General features: G+C 33.1%; 2 protein-coding genes across 2 annotated transcripts; one reads left to right on the top strand and one right to left on the bottom strand.

Moving 5' to 3' along the window:
• Positions 1–3,796: 3,796 nt before the first annotated feature.
• Positions 3,797–5,520, top strand: LOC136233859 (uncharacterized). Its single transcript, XM_066023582.1, has 5 exons — positions 3,797–3,954; positions 4,056–4,126; positions 4,656–4,759; positions 5,139–5,193; positions 5,300–5,520. The coding sequence occupies exons 1-5, from the start codon at positions 3,871–3,873 to the stop codon at positions 5,379–5,381; spliced, it is 396 nt and encodes a 131-aa protein (XP_065879654.1). The 5' UTR covers positions 3,797–3,870; the 3' UTR covers positions 5,382–5,520.
• A 510-nt stretch (positions 5,521–6,030) lies between these two features.
• Positions 6,031–7,032, bottom strand: LOC136203972 (basic leucine zipper 43-like). Its single transcript, XM_065995206.1, has one exon. The coding sequence runs from the start codon at positions 6,924–6,926 to the stop codon at positions 6,378–6,380; it is 549 nt and encodes a 182-aa protein (XP_065851278.1). The 5' UTR covers positions 6,927–7,032; the 3' UTR covers positions 6,031–6,377.
• Positions 7,033–17,272: the final 10,240 nt, after the last annotated feature.

The raw sequence follows: 17,272 nt of genomic DNA, 5'->3' as shown, positions 1-17,272 counted from the left end.
CTTCCTGAATTCTATGTAGCTAACTATAAGCATTTGATTATTCTGACCTTTTTTGTTTTGTCTATTTAATGTTTTTGACCTTTTTTCCTTCTATTTTCAATAAGCATTTGATTATTCTGACCTTTTTTTTGTGTTGTCTATTCAATGTTTTTGATCTTTTTTCCTTCTATTTTCAATGAAATCATATAATGCAATTAATTTTCATTTGAGCTTCAGCTTGTGTGATATCTTCTGCGATTTCCGATCGTTTACAGATCCGAAGGGGCTTCATTTTGAACAACGGAATTGAGCCACACAGAGCAACACTACTATTACAATGAGGATTACGGCTGCTATAAGGATAATATCCCTAGTTCTAACTTTTCGATGATGATGCCTAGGAGAGGATGTAGATGGGAGAATTGCTGGTGGCGGTGGCAGGGAAGGGCGTGGAGTAGAGCTGATGTAGCCACAAAGCAGAAGGTCCCCAACAAAAGAGCTTGAATTGAATTTTTTGAAGAGTTTAAGAGGAACGGAACCTGATAGATGATTGTAGGAAACATTGAAAGATGTGAGATTGGGTAAGCCCGAAAGTGATACCTAAATTTCTTAGGTGAAATGGTTCTCCGCTAAATCAATTGGATAGATTCTCGATATAGATAGTTTCTAGAATAGTGGCATTCAATTAATAGTTTCTAAGATTAAGTACTAGAAGGTTCTGTAATCTGCGGAACTGATGTGGGATCCGATTGTGAAGACCATTGCTTTCAAGATTCAATGGTACTAAAGATTGAAAAGGCTTTGGAAATATGTTTCTTCTAAGGTGTTGAAAGTTTAATTCCATGGGTGTAATTTACCCAATAATTTTGATTACATGTGTTTTCATTTTTCAAGACGACATTGCTTTGTTGAAATTTTGCATTATGGAGTCTGATTTTATTTATGTTCTTGATGATCAATACGTTTGATTGAGAGCATAATGTCTTGGCTTAATGCATATATACACACCTAAACTTGACAAGTTTTGCCTAATGACACCCTGAACTTTTAAAATAACCTATCACACACTTATAGTTGCCTTTAAAAATCTATCGCACACCTATAGTTGGCTTTAAAAATCTATCACACACCTATAGTTGGCTCATTCGGACCTCCTACACACAAAATCGTTGATTTTTCGTCTTCGACGGATGAGGTGGTATACCGAACGAACTCCCACACTTTTCTTTTTTTTCTATAACACGCATACCACCTCGTTCGTTAAAGACGAAAGATCAATGATTTTGTGTGTGGGAGGTCTGAATGAGCCAACTATAGGTGTGTAATAGATTTTTAAAGCCAACTATAGGTGTGCAATAGGTTTTTAAAGCCAACTATAGGTGTATGATATGTTATTTTAAAAGTTCAGGATGCCAATAGACAAAACGTGCCAAGTTCAAGGGTGTAAATATGCATTAAGCCTAATGTCTTAGTTTGAAAGTTCAAAGGTGAAATATATGAACGGAAATAAAAATTATAAGTGTCAAGATTTTCTGTATTTCTATTTTATTTCTATTTATTTTTGTTGTTAAGTTTGATGAATGACATTATATTTCTAAACTATAAGAATGTTTTATTATATGTTGTCTTTGTAGTTTTATTTCTCTTAACATAGCAGCCTCTTTGTTCTCTTTTTGCTTTCAATTTACAGAGCTTTCATAAGATTTGAGTTTCTATTAGTCATTCTTTTATGTTAAATTATTGAGGGCCTTGAGAAATTGACCAAGATGCCACAAATCCTATTTTGCAAATGTGAGAGATTAACCGTGCCAATTACCCTGAGATTTTTTTTAACTCCATTTAGATTACGTGATTTCATTTTTTGAATGATGCTAAGCTTATGTTTTCTGATGTTATTGATTATTGTATAAGATTTTTAACATTATGGTTTATAGATAAAATGAAGTAGATGTCATAGGCTATTTCAATTTATTAAGAATAAATAATTTACTGAATTATAGATCATTTCTATAATTCCCAAGTTTGATGTTTGATGTATAATGATTTTCTGATGTTTGATTTTTTTTATTATATTATATATTGAAAATATTTATTTTTCTATTACAATTCCAAGTTTCTTTTTTACTAATTAAATAACTTGCAATTTTATTTTCTCTGTAATGTATATATGCTAATATTTTTAATTATTTTCATCCCGAAGCGACGCGAGGGTATCCTCCTAGTGGAAGAGAAAGGTAAAAGAAAAGAATCAGGAGTATTTTTTTCTGGTTTTCTGAGAGGATTAGAGCTAGTAATGAACGTATTAAAAAAACAAATCTGTAGGAATCAAATTGCTAGACATTATTGAAAAACATAATTTCTAGGGTAAATTACATATGTGGTGTACAACCTTTATCCTAAATCAGATTTTGGTGTACAACCAAAATTTTGTCACATCAAACCGTACGAACTTCAGGTGACCTCCTACTAAAGTGTACAGCCGGTTTTTATGACCGGTCAACGCTGGTCAAAGTTGCCACATCATCATTTTTCATTATAACATTAAAAAAAGTAGGACCTATTCTTTATAGATTTACTAAAATAGCCTTATCCTTTATAAATTTATTAAATTATCCCCATCTTCTTCCTTCAACCCCTCTCTACCATTTCTCTCCCACTCCTCTCTCTACCATTTGCAGTCATGGAGACAGCAAATTCCCAGTCTCCTATCTCTCCCATTAACAAAAATGATAAACAAAAATGAACTTTTACTCAATAAATTGTAAATTTAATTTATATATAATAATAAGAAAAGGTTGATGATGGTTGAACAATGAAAATCTGGGATCAGGTAATGAGGTGGACTTTCCAATTGTCGCGACTCTCTTTTTCTCCATCGCTGGGATCTTGTCGTTCAGAGATTTCTTGGCGGTGATTGTGGGAGGATCGTCGTGGATTTATAGGTATTATAAAGGGATGAATCTGTCTGGTTCGGAGAGGTTTGATTATGCTCAGGGGTGAATCTTTGATACGGCTAGCCATGTGAAGGATTATGCGAGAGATTACGGTGGGTATTTGCAGAATAAAGTGAAAGATGCAGCACCTGGTGTTGGTGCGTAAAAGGATTTGTTTTCATGGTGGATTAAGGTTTTCTGTTTAATTTTAATGTTTTTAAATCTAATTTTTGTCCCATTAAATTAAAAAAAAGGTGGAATTTTTATTTGTGGTGTTTGTTTAATGGTAATTGTGTGTTTTTGTGTGCAAGTTTTGGATGCTTTTTTGTTTTAATTTGGTGTGAATTACGATAAGAAAAAAAATGAGACTTGTTTATGAATTCTTTATGAATGGTAATTATGTTAGCTTTAACGATAATGATGAGTATATAGAAGAGAGAAATTTTAGAAAGAGGGGGTTGAAGAAAGAAGATGAGGGTAATTTAGTAAATTTACAAGAGATAAAGACTATTTTAGTAATTCTATAAAGGGTGAGTTCCACTTTTTTTAATGCTATAATGAAAAATGATGATGTGGCAACTTTGACCAACGTTGACCGGTCATAAAAACCGGCTGTACACTTTAATGGAAGGTCACTTGAAATTCGTACAGTTTAGTGTAATAAAATTTTGATTGTATACTAAAATATGATTTAAAGTAAAGATTGTACACCACGTATATAATTTACCTTCCAAATTTTGAGTCTATGGCTCCACCACCATTGAACCGAAATAAAATTTGTTACTGATATGAAACTTACGGTAAACTTGTTCAAACGATGGTGCAATTTTACCCCAATACGGGCCGGGCCCTTTCAATGGTTGGATAAAATGAGAGTGGAATATGAGCTGTCTGTTTTGGGTTGTCAGAGTCAGAGTCCTGCAGAAACACTTACACTGCTATTATTACCCAATTAAAAATGGCATCCTCACCCCCAACTTCTCCTTCTCCCTCTAATTCCGACAACTCTGCTACTCACTCCACTCCTTCAATGCTTCCTGAGGTTTCTTTCTCTTTTCTCTTTTCCCTTTTCCATTTTGTTTCCTGTTTCCTTATTTTTTATTGTCTATTCATTCCTTTCCTGGATTTCTCATATTTCTAAAGGTTGACGATGCTGCTACCAAGAATGGTGTACCAGATGCGCCTGTGGAAAAGCTCGACTTATCCCATTTCCGGTGACTTCTTAATTTCACTACTTTTCTTGTTATTCCGACTATTACTATGGTATTTTCATGTCGAATTCTACTTATATTTGATATTAATTTCTATTTACCCTTTCTTCCCCTCATGTCTAATGTAATTGATTTCTTTATATTGCTTCAGTTGGGTATAAAGGGGTAACAATTGCTAAATTGAAATCCTACTTTATGCTGATTCTTGTGTATTCATTAAATATTAAAACCCCTATTCCGACTGAAATTATGTAATTTTTGTTCTTCATTTTACTTGCGATTAAATAATTTCTTGAAAACTTGAGGTTTCTTGCAATTTTATCTTAAAGCAACCGTTTCCATTGACTCTGAAGAATTTGTGCTGCGTGTGTTTTTTTTGTTTGCAACGGTTAGCATCCTCCTTTCTATGGTTATGCAAAATAATATCAGATCAGTATTGTTCTCTGCTATATCCCCATAGATCGATTGGATATTCTGCTTATCTGCATTTCTCTGTGCAATGTTTTGACCAAAGTTATTTCAACATGGTCAGAATTCTTGACAGCACGGAAAACATGGAAAAGTACAAAAAATATGAAGCTGAGTACACTCGTCGGTTGATGGGAAAATACTTCTCGAAGAAGAATCTTTATGGAGGTATCACACTCTCTGTAGTTTAACATTCTCACTAGTATAATGATACTTTTATGTTGACTCTCTGTTTGTTTCCTTGGACTTGCTCAATGCTCACTCATTTTGCATTACTACTGAGTTGTTCATATTCTTTTGATGATTGTGATACTTTTTCTCATTTTGGTTTACCATGTTCATGCTCAGATCTATATATGGGGGCGTACTTGAATTTGATTTGTATATATTTTCCATATCTTGCAAAGTTAACAATGAGGCTAATTATTTTCTTTGAACGAAATACTATTATACTTTTTTTTGTTTGTCTCAATTGTACTTTATCTGAATGATGGTTGACCATATCATGATTGTAATTATGACATCTTGTACTTTTTTACCCATTCAGGCAACATATTTGATGACAAAATGACAATAGATGGGGAAACTATAATGTCAAGCAGGTAGGAACATATTTCAAGTAGACAAAAGCTCATAAAATATTGATTCTACCTTTAGGTATTTATTTTTTGTAACATAAGCTAAGTTTTCTTCGCTATCTGTATGTAGGTGGCCTTCCACTCGAACATTTGCCGATCCAGTAAAGTGTTTTGAAGAACAGAGTGTTGTTGGTTCAACATCTGAAACTTGACTAGCATTTCAAATGACAAGCACCTACTGAAAAATGGCTGAGTTTTTTCCTTTCTCTCAATTGTTGTATTGTATATGACTAAACATAGTTAATGTGGACAAGGATATAGGAATAACAAATCAATTTTTTATTTATTTCCCCTCAAGTGCTAAAAAACTAAAATATCAATGCACTGGTTACAGCAAACTTGGTATTTGAGCCTATCTTAGATGATAGTCCTAGTCTCACATGGCATCAAAATATAAGAGAATTATTCTAGAAAGGAGAGATTACTTCATTAGAAGTAGTTGCTAGATTACCGATTTATCATCTTCTTTACAGAATCAATTCTTTTTATTTGTTAAGTTGTTGCTATACTATTATCCCTTATGCATTGGTCATCAATAGACTTGGATTCTGAGTTTATTATCTTCATGAGGTGAGAAATGCATAAAATGTGGATATTTTATTTCTTGCACCACTCTAATGAGGTTGGTATATATGATTCTGGTTTACTAATTAGTCGAACAGAATCCCTGTTTCCTAATTATCAAAAATCAGATTCCTGTCATGAATTTGTTCTCTTGTCCGCAAAGATATAAGAGTAGCTTTCTCTAGTAACTGAAGAAAGTATCATGTATTCATATACGACTGCGAAGTACATGGATGGTAGAAATATTTGAAAATGCACTACTATGTTCTTTTGATTATCAAGCATGAGTTTGTGTTGATGAATACTGGAACATGCAGCTCCAAGGGATAAATACATAGAGCTATAGCTAAAAATAGTTATAAGGATAAGTAGTTATGAACAGAATGCACTAATAGCTACATATAAGCATTACTAGTTAAGATATATTATCCTTGGTGAGAGAGTAAATAAGGCACTGATTGGTTATATATATATGTATGTATATGTAATATTTGATAGTATGAAGTCATGGACAAAATGTTCTATATCCACTATGACATGGAAACTTAAATTGAGCAAAGTTCCATGAATTTCAGCTTCTTATTTCAGCCTGTACTTGTATATAAGTCAATCTCACCTTGAAGACGGTTAGTGGCCCAAATTTTATCTTCCACTTTCATAGATGGAAACAGGTCAGACAGAAGAACTTGAAGAGCAGAGACTCTTTCCTTGAGCTGAGAATTCTCTTGGAGGATTTGATGGTTAGTTTCTAATAAGTGAATAACCTTGTCAGAAAGCTGATGATTCATGGTCTGGAGATGGTTAACCTGACACTGAAGCTCTTCAATTTGCCTCTTCTTGCGCATACGTGAGCGTCGGGCAGATTCTCTGTTGGATTTCATCCTCTTGAGTCTTCTTTCACTGGAAGTCCCTGCTTGACTTTCGATGGCTTCATTTAGAATAGACTCAGTAGAAGTAGAGTTAGTGTTTGGGGAGAAAATATGACATGGGAAATGAATAGGTGAGAAGGATGTATTGAAGAAAGTGGAGGTGTTGTCTGGATTTTGAGATAAAATGTGATTGGTAGGAGATAGAGTTAGAAGGTTTTCAAAGGATGAATGAGAATGGAGTTGCTTGATTTCATGTGCCTCCATGGTTGGAGAAGGAAGCTTCAACTTCAAGGGAGAGATTTTCAGGGCTTAACTCAAGGAAGAGTTTCTTGTTATGCAAGGTATGATTTTTGTTTTTTCAATATATATATATGTAGATAGATGTTTGTGTGAGCTGGTGTGCATGAAATTGAAGAAAGTAAAAGCCATGATACATGCAATTTAGACCTATAGCTTTTATATTTAACATCTTTGACAACTTCATAATGTGCAATGGTCAAAGAATACTTGAACAATCAATCTAATTCTGCCAAAATGTTAAAAAAAAAAAAAAAAACACCAAATATGTATTTATGTTTAGGGCTTTTGTTTTGCTTTTTGATTATCTTTCTGATAAGGGAAAAAAAGAAACCTAGCATTGTTTATTTTCTCAAACTACCACAGATACTCCATCTGATAATGAAATGTATAACAGATGAAAGAAACAATCACAAGTAAAATGATTTGACTCTAAGGCTCTAGTTGGCTTGCTTTTTTTAAAAAATAAATTGAGAATTATGTTTAAAAATATATCAAGAATATTCGAAAAGTAATAGTTTTTTCTGTTTTATTTTTATTATTCGTAATGGGTATGAGTTTCGTTGGTATCCCGCATTGCGGGCACTGCTCAATGTTAATAGTACTATCCAAACTCTAGATAAAAGGATTTGGGATGAAAAGTGAAATTTAAAACATTACATGTACGACCAATATGGGCAGGGGGCACAGGTAGTGTTGTAATCGACCCAAGCCGAGCCGAGCCGAGCTTTGACCTGCTCAAGCTCGGCTCGCTATAAAATTGACGAGCTCGAACCCGAGCCGAGCTTGCTATAAAATTAACGAGCTCGAGCCTGAGCCGAGCTTTGACTTACTCAACGAGCTCGAGCCGAGTTTCGAGCTTGTTTCGAGCCCAAAATCCTCTTTGGATTTGGTTCATTAAGAAAATTATCTAACCATGAATTGTTTGTGAGTAAATCGTTAATTATATTTGTGAAGTTTGCTGGCAAATAACTTTGAGTTGTGTACATAAACAAGCTCACAAGCAAAGTTCCTGAATAAATAAACAAGATGCTTACAAATAGTTCGTCTATTACTCATTTATTATGTTTGTGAACGAACTCATCTAATAGCAAATAAAATAATATTAAGTTTAGATATTTGTGAACTAACACAAAACTATATAGTTTTCTACAAAACTAAAATTTGTTCATAAATTTTCAAATCGAGCCTGCTCGCGAGCTTTCGAGCCGAGCTTTGGCCTGTTCAAGCTCGGTTCGTTTACGAACCGAGCCAGTAAATTGTGCTCATGAGTGGCTCGTTTACAAATCGAGCTGAGCCGAGTCGAACCGAACTTTTATCGGAGTGGCTCAGCTCATTTACAGCCGTAGAATATTGAGAATACTTGACTGATTCAATAAAATTTAATTTTAAGTATGTTTATGTTGATGAATTCATTGTTTGTATGTTTGCTCTTTGAATATTGAATAATTCACATGAAAGAATGAAAAAAAAAATCAAGAAATATTAAATATTTGAATATTAAATTGTAGGAAAAAGTATATATAAAAAAAAATCCTTTGTAGTTTGGTCGATTTGCAAAAACAATCTCTGTGGTTCAAGAGTTTGTAAACATGAGTTTTGTGCTTTGTGAAATTTGCAGTTGAAGGATGTGGGTCAAATTTTCAATTACAATACTTGTACCTTAGTTAATTTGCAAAGTCAGATATTCTATTTTGAGTAAATTGCAAAGTCAATTTTTTTCAGTTGCTCTAAATCGCTCCCTTTCGGGGATAAATAGTCATGACAATAATGTTTTGGTTGAATGGTTGAGTTTTTAAATTGTACAAAGCACAGAAGCCCTGTTTGCAAACTTTTAAACTACGAGGATATCTTTGCAAATCGATCAAACCATAGAGTTTATTTTTGTACTTTTTCCTAAATTTTATGTTATTTAGAACTATATGTGATACGATAGAATTTGTATGGTAGTGCTCTGACGCTTGAGAGAGCTTCTTCGATGCCTGAAGTAAGATAGAAAAATGATCAATGTGAGGCTGTTGACCAGCCCCCTATTCTAATGACTAAGTTAGTAGAGTATATGATGAAAGCACTAAGTAATTGAGAGTAAATTACAATACATGTGTGTATGTACTTTAACTATGAATAATGCTTTTCACCTGGTCAGTGACTGACCAAGTAAATTTGGTCAGTCACCATTAGACCTATAAGGTGTGAATCTAAGCCTTACGATGTTTTTAATTTCCACCACATGATTTTAATAAGTTTGGATCTAATGGTGACTGACCAAATTCACCTGGTCAGTGACTGACCAGGTGAAAATTACTGTAACAATGAAATCATTTTCTATATATAAGGAGTCAAAGGGTAAAAACGGGTACTCGACGTAGATTTCTTGGAGGAAATGTGTTAGCTTCTGACTGGTGGACGTATTTTAGGTAGTTATTATATACTCGATTTGGGATTCCTTAATCGTAGGCGTGATACATGGGACTTGATCTGAAGAGGATTCAAAGTGTATCCTATTGGTCCACGTGTCTTGATGGATGTTTAAACATGTTTTGTGTGATCCAAAGGTCTTCTTTTTTTGTGGACGTCCCTATTCGCTTAAATAAGGATACATGTATCTTGATATTATTTGAGTGATATCAGATGTCCCCCTTTTAGTTCTCGAAGCTCTTTAAGGTTTCGGTTTTCAGATGTTTTAAAGGGCCTTGCTACAACTTTTATGGGAATGTTTTGACATTTCGTGGATACTTCATCACCCAAGCATTCGATTCGGAAGGGTCATAGATTTGTTGCGTCTTACGTGATCTTTTATCTTCTAGGTAGGTGTGACACCGAGTCCCGTGGCCTCAGAACGACATCATCCCTAGTAGTCGTGCAGTCCTCATCGTAGTCATCATTCTCACCATTATTTAATTCCAGGAAATGAGTGGCACATCCCTTAGTTTGAGGATGAGAGACTGAGGTGAACCAGAGCTTGATGTGTAGTCTCTCGCAGTAGGTTATGAAAGTCTGGCAATCAATTGTCTGTCATTGTCAATGATTATAATATGGGGCATTATTAACCTACTGAGTATGGAGTTTCCATTAAGTCAATTATTTGTTTGGACGTGATGGAAGAAGCATATGCGATTGCAACCCATTTGGTGAAATGGTCGATGGCCATGATGGGGCATTTCTTATAATATTGAGCTTCGAGGACAACCTATACTATATCAATGCCCCATGTTGTAAATGGCTATGTTGGGTGGATGACTTTCCTCACCGTTGATGGGGTTTTGATATGAGGCAAGTATGCTTAACATGGTTTACATTTACAGATGAAGTTTGTTGCATGTTGTGTCATTTTGGGCCAGTAGAAACCTAACCGAGATTTTCTCACTAATGTATCATTTCCTTCATGGCTAGTATGTATTTGGTGTCTGTGAAGGCAACACATTTAAGCTATGAGTGGCTGAAAGACATCCGGTAGAGGGTGTCCTCTATTACTACATATCATCCTAATTTTTTAATGATTTTGATCTGCTCGCTTTTATCCTCTAATAAAGCTTCTATTGTCAAATAAGAAAAGAATAGGACTCATTGCTCAAATCTATAGCCACTAGCTCCACTTCATGGATGCTTGATTTTTCTATGACCTCGATGTGGCAGGGGGATAACGGTGGCCCATTTGGGGTCGATACGACTTTGGCCAATTGATATGCTTCGCATTTCTCCTATATAGGATGTTTTTTTTATTATCTCTACCTCATTCCATTCTTGCTGCCCCAAACCATGTGTTGTTTTGTTAAATCCATGTATTGCTTCATTATAGGTTCTTTAGAGTTGTAGCTACTCAAGAGCTGGCTGACTACTAACTTCGAATCTCTTCTAAGAATTCCCTTGTCTGGCTTTACGATGTTCATGATTCTTATTCTGTAATGCATGACTTCATATTCTGCTACATTATTGGAGGCCGAGAAGGCTAACATCGCAGTATATTGAAGGTTGACCCCATTATGTCCCTTGATGTAAACCATGATTCCTGCTTCGTCTTTGTCGGAACTGCCATCAACAAAAACCTCATGTACATCTAATGATGTTTTTAACTTCCAACTCAAATTCAGGTATTTGACTAGAAAGTTTATCAACGCTTGAGCTTTAAAGGATTTCTGAGGCTCAAACTTCACATCAAACTCTATTAGGCGTAAGGCCCGTTCAGCCAGCCCGCCAGATGTCTTTGGACGCTAGAGTACCTTTCTCAAAGGTTTATATGTTAGCACTACAATTGAATGGCTTTAGAAGTAGTGCTGAAGCTTTTGAGGAGCAATGACTACCATTTTTCTAGCTTCAGATACTTTATCTCCGTCTCTCTTAATACCCTACTCATGTAGTAGATCGAGAACTTCTCAGTTCCCTCTTCTCTTATTAGGATTATCCCAACATAGTCTTTTGAGACACTTACATAAAGATATAACGTTTCTCTAAGAAGTGGCCGACTCAGCAGCGAGGGCGAAGCTAATAACTCTTTTAGCCTTACGAAGGAAGTTTGACACTCTGTTGTCCACTCTAAATCTCTGACTCCTTTCAACCTTTTGTAAAAGGGCATACACCGCTTGGCTGAGGAAAAGAGAAAATGGCATAGTGCATTGATTTTACCATTGAGCTTCTAGACATCATTTGTTTTTTTAGGCGGAGCCATATCTTTGATAATTTTGTCGGTATTAGCCTCTATCCCCGCTGTGAGATCATAAAGTGTAGGAATTTTCTGGAGCTTACATCGAAGGTGTCATTTTCAGGATTAAGCTTGAGCTTGTATTCTCTTACTGCCCGGAAGACCGTTTCTAGTTTTAAAGCGTGCTCTCCAATGATCTTGCTTTTGACAATCATATTGTCTATATAGATTTCAATTTTATCTACATTGAGATCCCCTGAAGATCTTATTTACCAGTCGTTGGTAAATCGCATCTGCATTCTGTAAACCGAAAGGCATGACCTTGTAACAATACGTTCCTTCGGGAATGATGAAGCTAGTTTCCTTATCCTCATTGGCCATTGGGACCTAATGGTATCCAGTTGCCTCTAACATGGAGCAAATAATATATCCGGTTGTGAAATCTACCAACATGTCAATGCAGGGTAGTAAAATTGAATCCTTTGGACAAACCTTATTAAGGTCAATAAAGTCAACATATAACTGCCACTTGTTGTTGGCCTTCTTAACCAATACCAAATATGATAGCCATGTGGGCATAATGTACTGGTCCAATGTAGCTGCAATTGATTAGCTTATCTACCTTCGCTTTAATGGCATGTTGTATTTTCGGCGCATGATTTCTCTTCTTTTGCCTTACTAGTTCTGTGTCAGGATACACGTCTAGTTTATGTGTCATGACCTCTGGCGATACTCTTGTGACATCCTTTGAGCACCATGCAAAGGCTGAAATGTTTCTCTTCAAGGTTTCCACTACATTTTCTTTCATCGTTGTTGGGAGCTTTTCCCTGAGCTATCAACATTCCTCCCTCCATAGGTATATGGTATGCCAAATGGTAAATAAACAGGGCTCCAGCCGAATTTGATAGTAAAGGCCTCCCTATGATAGCATTGTATGACAGTACAGTATCGACTACAAGAAATTTTTCCTTAGCTCTCCACTTTGGGTGTTTATCACAAATTCCTACCTTCAACCTGATGTTGCCCAACAGAGGAACCGTGTGGCCACTTATTCCAACTAGAGGAGATAGGGTTAGCACTAGTCTATTCGAGTCCATCCTCAGAGCTTTATAGGCCTTCCTAGTGATGATATTTGTGGAGCTACCCGTGTCAATGAATACTCTTTGGATGGTGAAGTTTTCGATGATTATTTCGATCACTAGGGAATCCTCATGAACTTATTTTGGGATGCTTTTCAAACTGTCGAACGAAAAGTCAAAGTTTGGCTGCTGGAGCCGTTATCTGTCTTCATAAGCTCTTTTCTCTTTGTTGTATGGTCTCACGGTGGTCTCTGGCAATAACATTAATGACCTCCCATGGAGCACACTGTTTAGCCGGTGACTTCTTTCGTTCGGCAACAAACACTTTTGATGACTTCTGTAAGAAGCAATCGAGTATTCCCCTTTCAGCCATTTTATCTAGGTCAATTGTCAACTGCATGTAATCTTTGATATCACGACTCTCGCTCTTGTGAAAGTCATAGTAGGCCCCGTTGTTGCGGTGCCCCGATTTCTTCTATTTGGGAGAGGGGTAGTCAATGTGTTGCTTCTTCTTTTCTACCTAGTATAGTACTTCCTTTCTAGGGGCGTTGAGAGACATGTAGTTTGTTTTAGTTGTTCCTTCTACCTTTTGTGATCTCTGTCTTTATCTCTATCTCACATGTGGTGATGCTTGGGGCTAGACGATTTTTTGCGTTAGTATTTTTTTTTTAGCAAGGGGTTGGGTCTGTGGTCGTCCCATTTAACAAAATACCTAGCCCGTTGCATTAAATTCGAGAATATTTTTGGGTTGCCGTATGTTAATTCCTGGGACAGAGCTTCGCTCCGGTAGTTTGGCGCCATAGCATAGATAGTTGCATCAATGATGATGTTGCAAATCTGGATTGCTACATTTTGGAACCGTTTGAACCCATTCCCAACGAGTTTCCCCAAGCTCTTGAACCAGATAGTTGAGATCCTGGATAATTTTGCTTTCGGAGATGGAGGTGATAAAGTGCTAAGCAAATTCATTCGTCATTTGATTGAAAGTCTGAAGGTATCCGACATACATATGCTCATTTATCAATTATCATCTCTAATTATTATTATTATTATTATTTCATAAAGAAATTGCAAAGGCTGTATACCACAATTGGTGTAAAAGAAATAGTTTAGCTTCAATTGGAAGTTAAAAACAGTTCCATATTGTAATTGTTGTTTTTGACATTGTGACATTGGTTTGAAGCCGAAGTATGCAGGTATATCAAGTATGGTTTACCAAACCTTCTTACTGTAATGTTTAATTACGTCAAATTAAACAATATTGAATATTAAAAAGTTAAACCAAACGCACAAAAATCACATGTGAAAATGCATTTATAATAAATGCATCACAATCTCTATTAATGGCATTCCTTCGACTAGATAAAAGTTAAATTTGTTAGTCAAATTTTGTGACAAATGATCCTTATTTTACGGTAAAAAAAAACCAATAATTCCAATGTGAAAATATAGGTAAAAGGTAATCATGGAAATGAGTTGTGACTAGGATGGATCTATATAACTTGTAATGGATTACAATCCTCTATTTTATGTTCCATCTTTTTTACTTTTGTGTTAGCATCTACAAATTCTACTAAAATAAATTATTTATTTACGTAGTAATTAGTATATTAGAATTTAGCAATAGTCCTAACATTAGGTTACATTAATATAAATAGAGATAAAAGACCAAATTTAGCCTAACTTTTTTTAAGGGGAATGCAGATTTAGGCTTAACGTATGAAATTATATAAATTTAACCTTAATATTTTCAAGCAAGATCAATTTTAACATTATGTTATTGTAAATTAGAAAAATTGGTTTGACTGATATTTAACTGTCATTTCAAACCTTCAAACTGTCAATTATATCGATATTTATGTATTACTAACAAAATTACAAAAAAATTGTTGTAAAAATAGTAATTTTACTACATATAAATTAATCATAATTTTTTATTATCAAACTGTCTAAAATATTTACTATGTTATTAATATAGTTACAAAAAAACCAACAAAAAAATGTAGAAACTGTTTCAATTTATCGACAAACTTGTTTGAAAAGTCTGATGTGACAATTAAATAACAGTCAAACCGGTTTTTTCAATTTTTCGATAGCACATAGCTAAAATTGATCTTACTGGAAAATGTTAAAGTTAAATTCACACTATATCATATGTTAGAGTTAAATTACTTCGCTTGAAACATTGGAATTGATTTTGACCCTTATCCCATATAAATAATAGTAGTAATAAACATAAAAAGACTATACTAGATATGACTTGGCTTATCCACCTGTGTTTTGATTACAGGTAAGTACTAGTGACAATATTACACACAACTTGCAAACACGATTGGAATTTAATAAGAAACTAATTTTTGACCCGTGCGATGCACGGATTCATCTTAATATATAAATATTAATAAAAATATAATTTAATAATTATAATTAATGATATAAAGGTGCTATATAAATTAAATATTATTTATTTTCACATTTAATTTAAATAATCTTTTTATAGATAAATATAATAATATAACTAAAGTTAATATATTATATTTTTTATCAGTAAAAAATGAGAAAGTGACACCTCAGCTCCATCGTTACTGTTTTATATTATATATAGATATGCAGAGAATTAGAGAGATTTTAGGGATTAATTTAAATTATGTAGAACTTTTAGATATAGATACACAGAGAATTAGAGATATTTTAGGGATTAATTTAAATTCTGTAAAACTCATAGATATAGTACGGATAAAATAATCTTTTTATAATTAAATATAATAATATAACTAAAGTTAATATATTATATTTTTTATCAGTAAAAAAGAAGGAAGTGACACCTCAGCTCCATCGTTACTATTTTATATTATATAATATATAGATATGCAGAAAATTAGAGAGATTTCAGAGATTAATTTAGATTCTGTAGAACTTTTAGATATAGATATGCAGAGAATTAGAAATTTTTTATAGATTAATTTAAATTTTGTAGAACTCTTAGATATAGTATATAAATTAAATATTATTATTCTATTTTCACATTTAATTTAAATAATATTTTTATAGATAAATATAATAATATAATTAAAATTAATATATTATATATTATATTATATTTTTTATAGTAAAAAATAATGAAGTGACACTTCAGCTCCATCGTTACTGTTTTATATTATATATAGATATGCAGAGAATTAGAGAGATTTTAGAAATTAATTTAAATTATGTAGAGCTTTTAGATATAGATATGCAGAGAATTAGAGAGATTTTGGGGATTAATTTAAATTCTGTAGAACTCTTATATAGTACGGATAAAATAATCTTTTTATAAATAAATATAATAATATAACTAAAGTTAATATATTATATTTTATATCAGTAAAAAAGGAGAAGTGACACCCCAGCTCCATCGTTACTGTTTTTTTTATTATATATAGATATGCAGAGAATTAGAGAGATTTCAGGGATTAATTTAGATTCTGTAGAACTTTTAGATATAGATATGCAAAGAATTAGAGAGATTTTAGGGATTAGTTTACATTCTATAAAATGTTAGATATAAATATGCAGAGAATTAGAGAGAATTTAGGGATTAATTTAAATTCTGTAGAACTCTTAGATATAGTACGAATAAAATAATCTTTTTATAAATAAATATAATAATATAACTAAAGTTAATATATTATATTATATTTTTTATCAGTAAAAAAGGAGGAAGTGACACCTCAGCTCCATCGTTACTATTTTATATTATATATAGATAGATATGTAGAGAATTAGAGAGATTTTAGAGATTAATTTAAATTATGTAGAACTTTTAGATATAGATATGCAGAGAATTAGAGAGATTTTAGGGATTAATTTAAATTCTGTAGAACTCTTAGATATAGTACGGATAAAATAATCTTTTTATAATTAAATATAATAATATAACTAAAGTTAATATATTATATTTTTTATCAGTAAAAAATAAGGAAGTGACACCTTAGCTCAATCGTTACTGTTTTATATTATATATAGATATGCAGAGAATTAGAGAGATTTCAGGGTTTAATTTAGATTATATAGAACTTTTAGATATAGATATGCAGAGAATTGGAGAGATTTTAGGGGTTAATTTAAATTCTGTAGAACTCTTAGATATAGTACGAATAAAATAATCTTTTTATAAATAAATATAATAATATAACTAAAGTTAATATATTATATTATATTTTTTATCAGTAAAAAAGGAGGAAGTGACACCTCAGCTCCATCGTTACTGTTTTATATTATATATAAATATACAGAGAATTAGAGAGATTTTAGGGATTAATTTAAATTATGTAGAACTTTTAGATATATATATATGCAGAGAATTAGAGAGATTTTAGGGATTAATTTAAATTATGTAGAACTCTTAGATATAGTACGGATAAAATAATCTTTTTATAATTAAATATAATAGTATAACTAAAGTTAATATATTATATTTTTTATCAGTAAAAAAGGAGGAAGTGGCACCTCAGCTCCATCGTTACTGTTTTATATTATATATAGATATGCAGAGAATTAGAGAGATTTCAGGGATTAATTTAGATTCTGTAGAACTTTTAGATATAGATATGCAG

This window comes from Euphorbia lathyris, chromosome 1 (assembly GCF_963576675.1).
Source record: "Euphorbia lathyris chromosome 1, ddEupLath1.1, whole genome shotgun sequence".
NCBI lineage: Eukaryota > Viridiplantae > Streptophyta > Magnoliopsida > Malpighiales > Euphorbiaceae > Euphorbia > Euphorbia lathyris.
This window is presented reverse-complemented; position numbering and strand designations above follow the sequence as displayed.

What these genes read in the sequence shown, in the direction of transcription:
- LOC136233859 (XM_066023582.1), top strand. Translation starts at nt 3,871, where the DNA reads ATGGCATCCTCACCCCCAACTTCTCCTTCTCCCTCTAATTCCGACAAC. An exon ending in GAAGAAGAATCTTTATGGAG is followed by an intron (nt 4,760 to 5,138) that starts GTATCACACTCT and finishes TTACCCATTCAG; the next exon opens with GCAACATATTTGATGACAAA. An exon ending in GAAACTATAATGTCAAGCAG is followed by an intron (nt 5,194 to 5,299) that starts GTAGGAACATAT and finishes ATCTGTATGTAG; the next exon opens with GTGGCCTTCCACTCGAACAT.
- LOC136203972 (XM_065995206.1), bottom strand. Translation starts at nt 6,926, where the DNA reads ATGGAGGCACATGAAATCAAGCAACTCCATTCTCATTCATCCTTTGAA.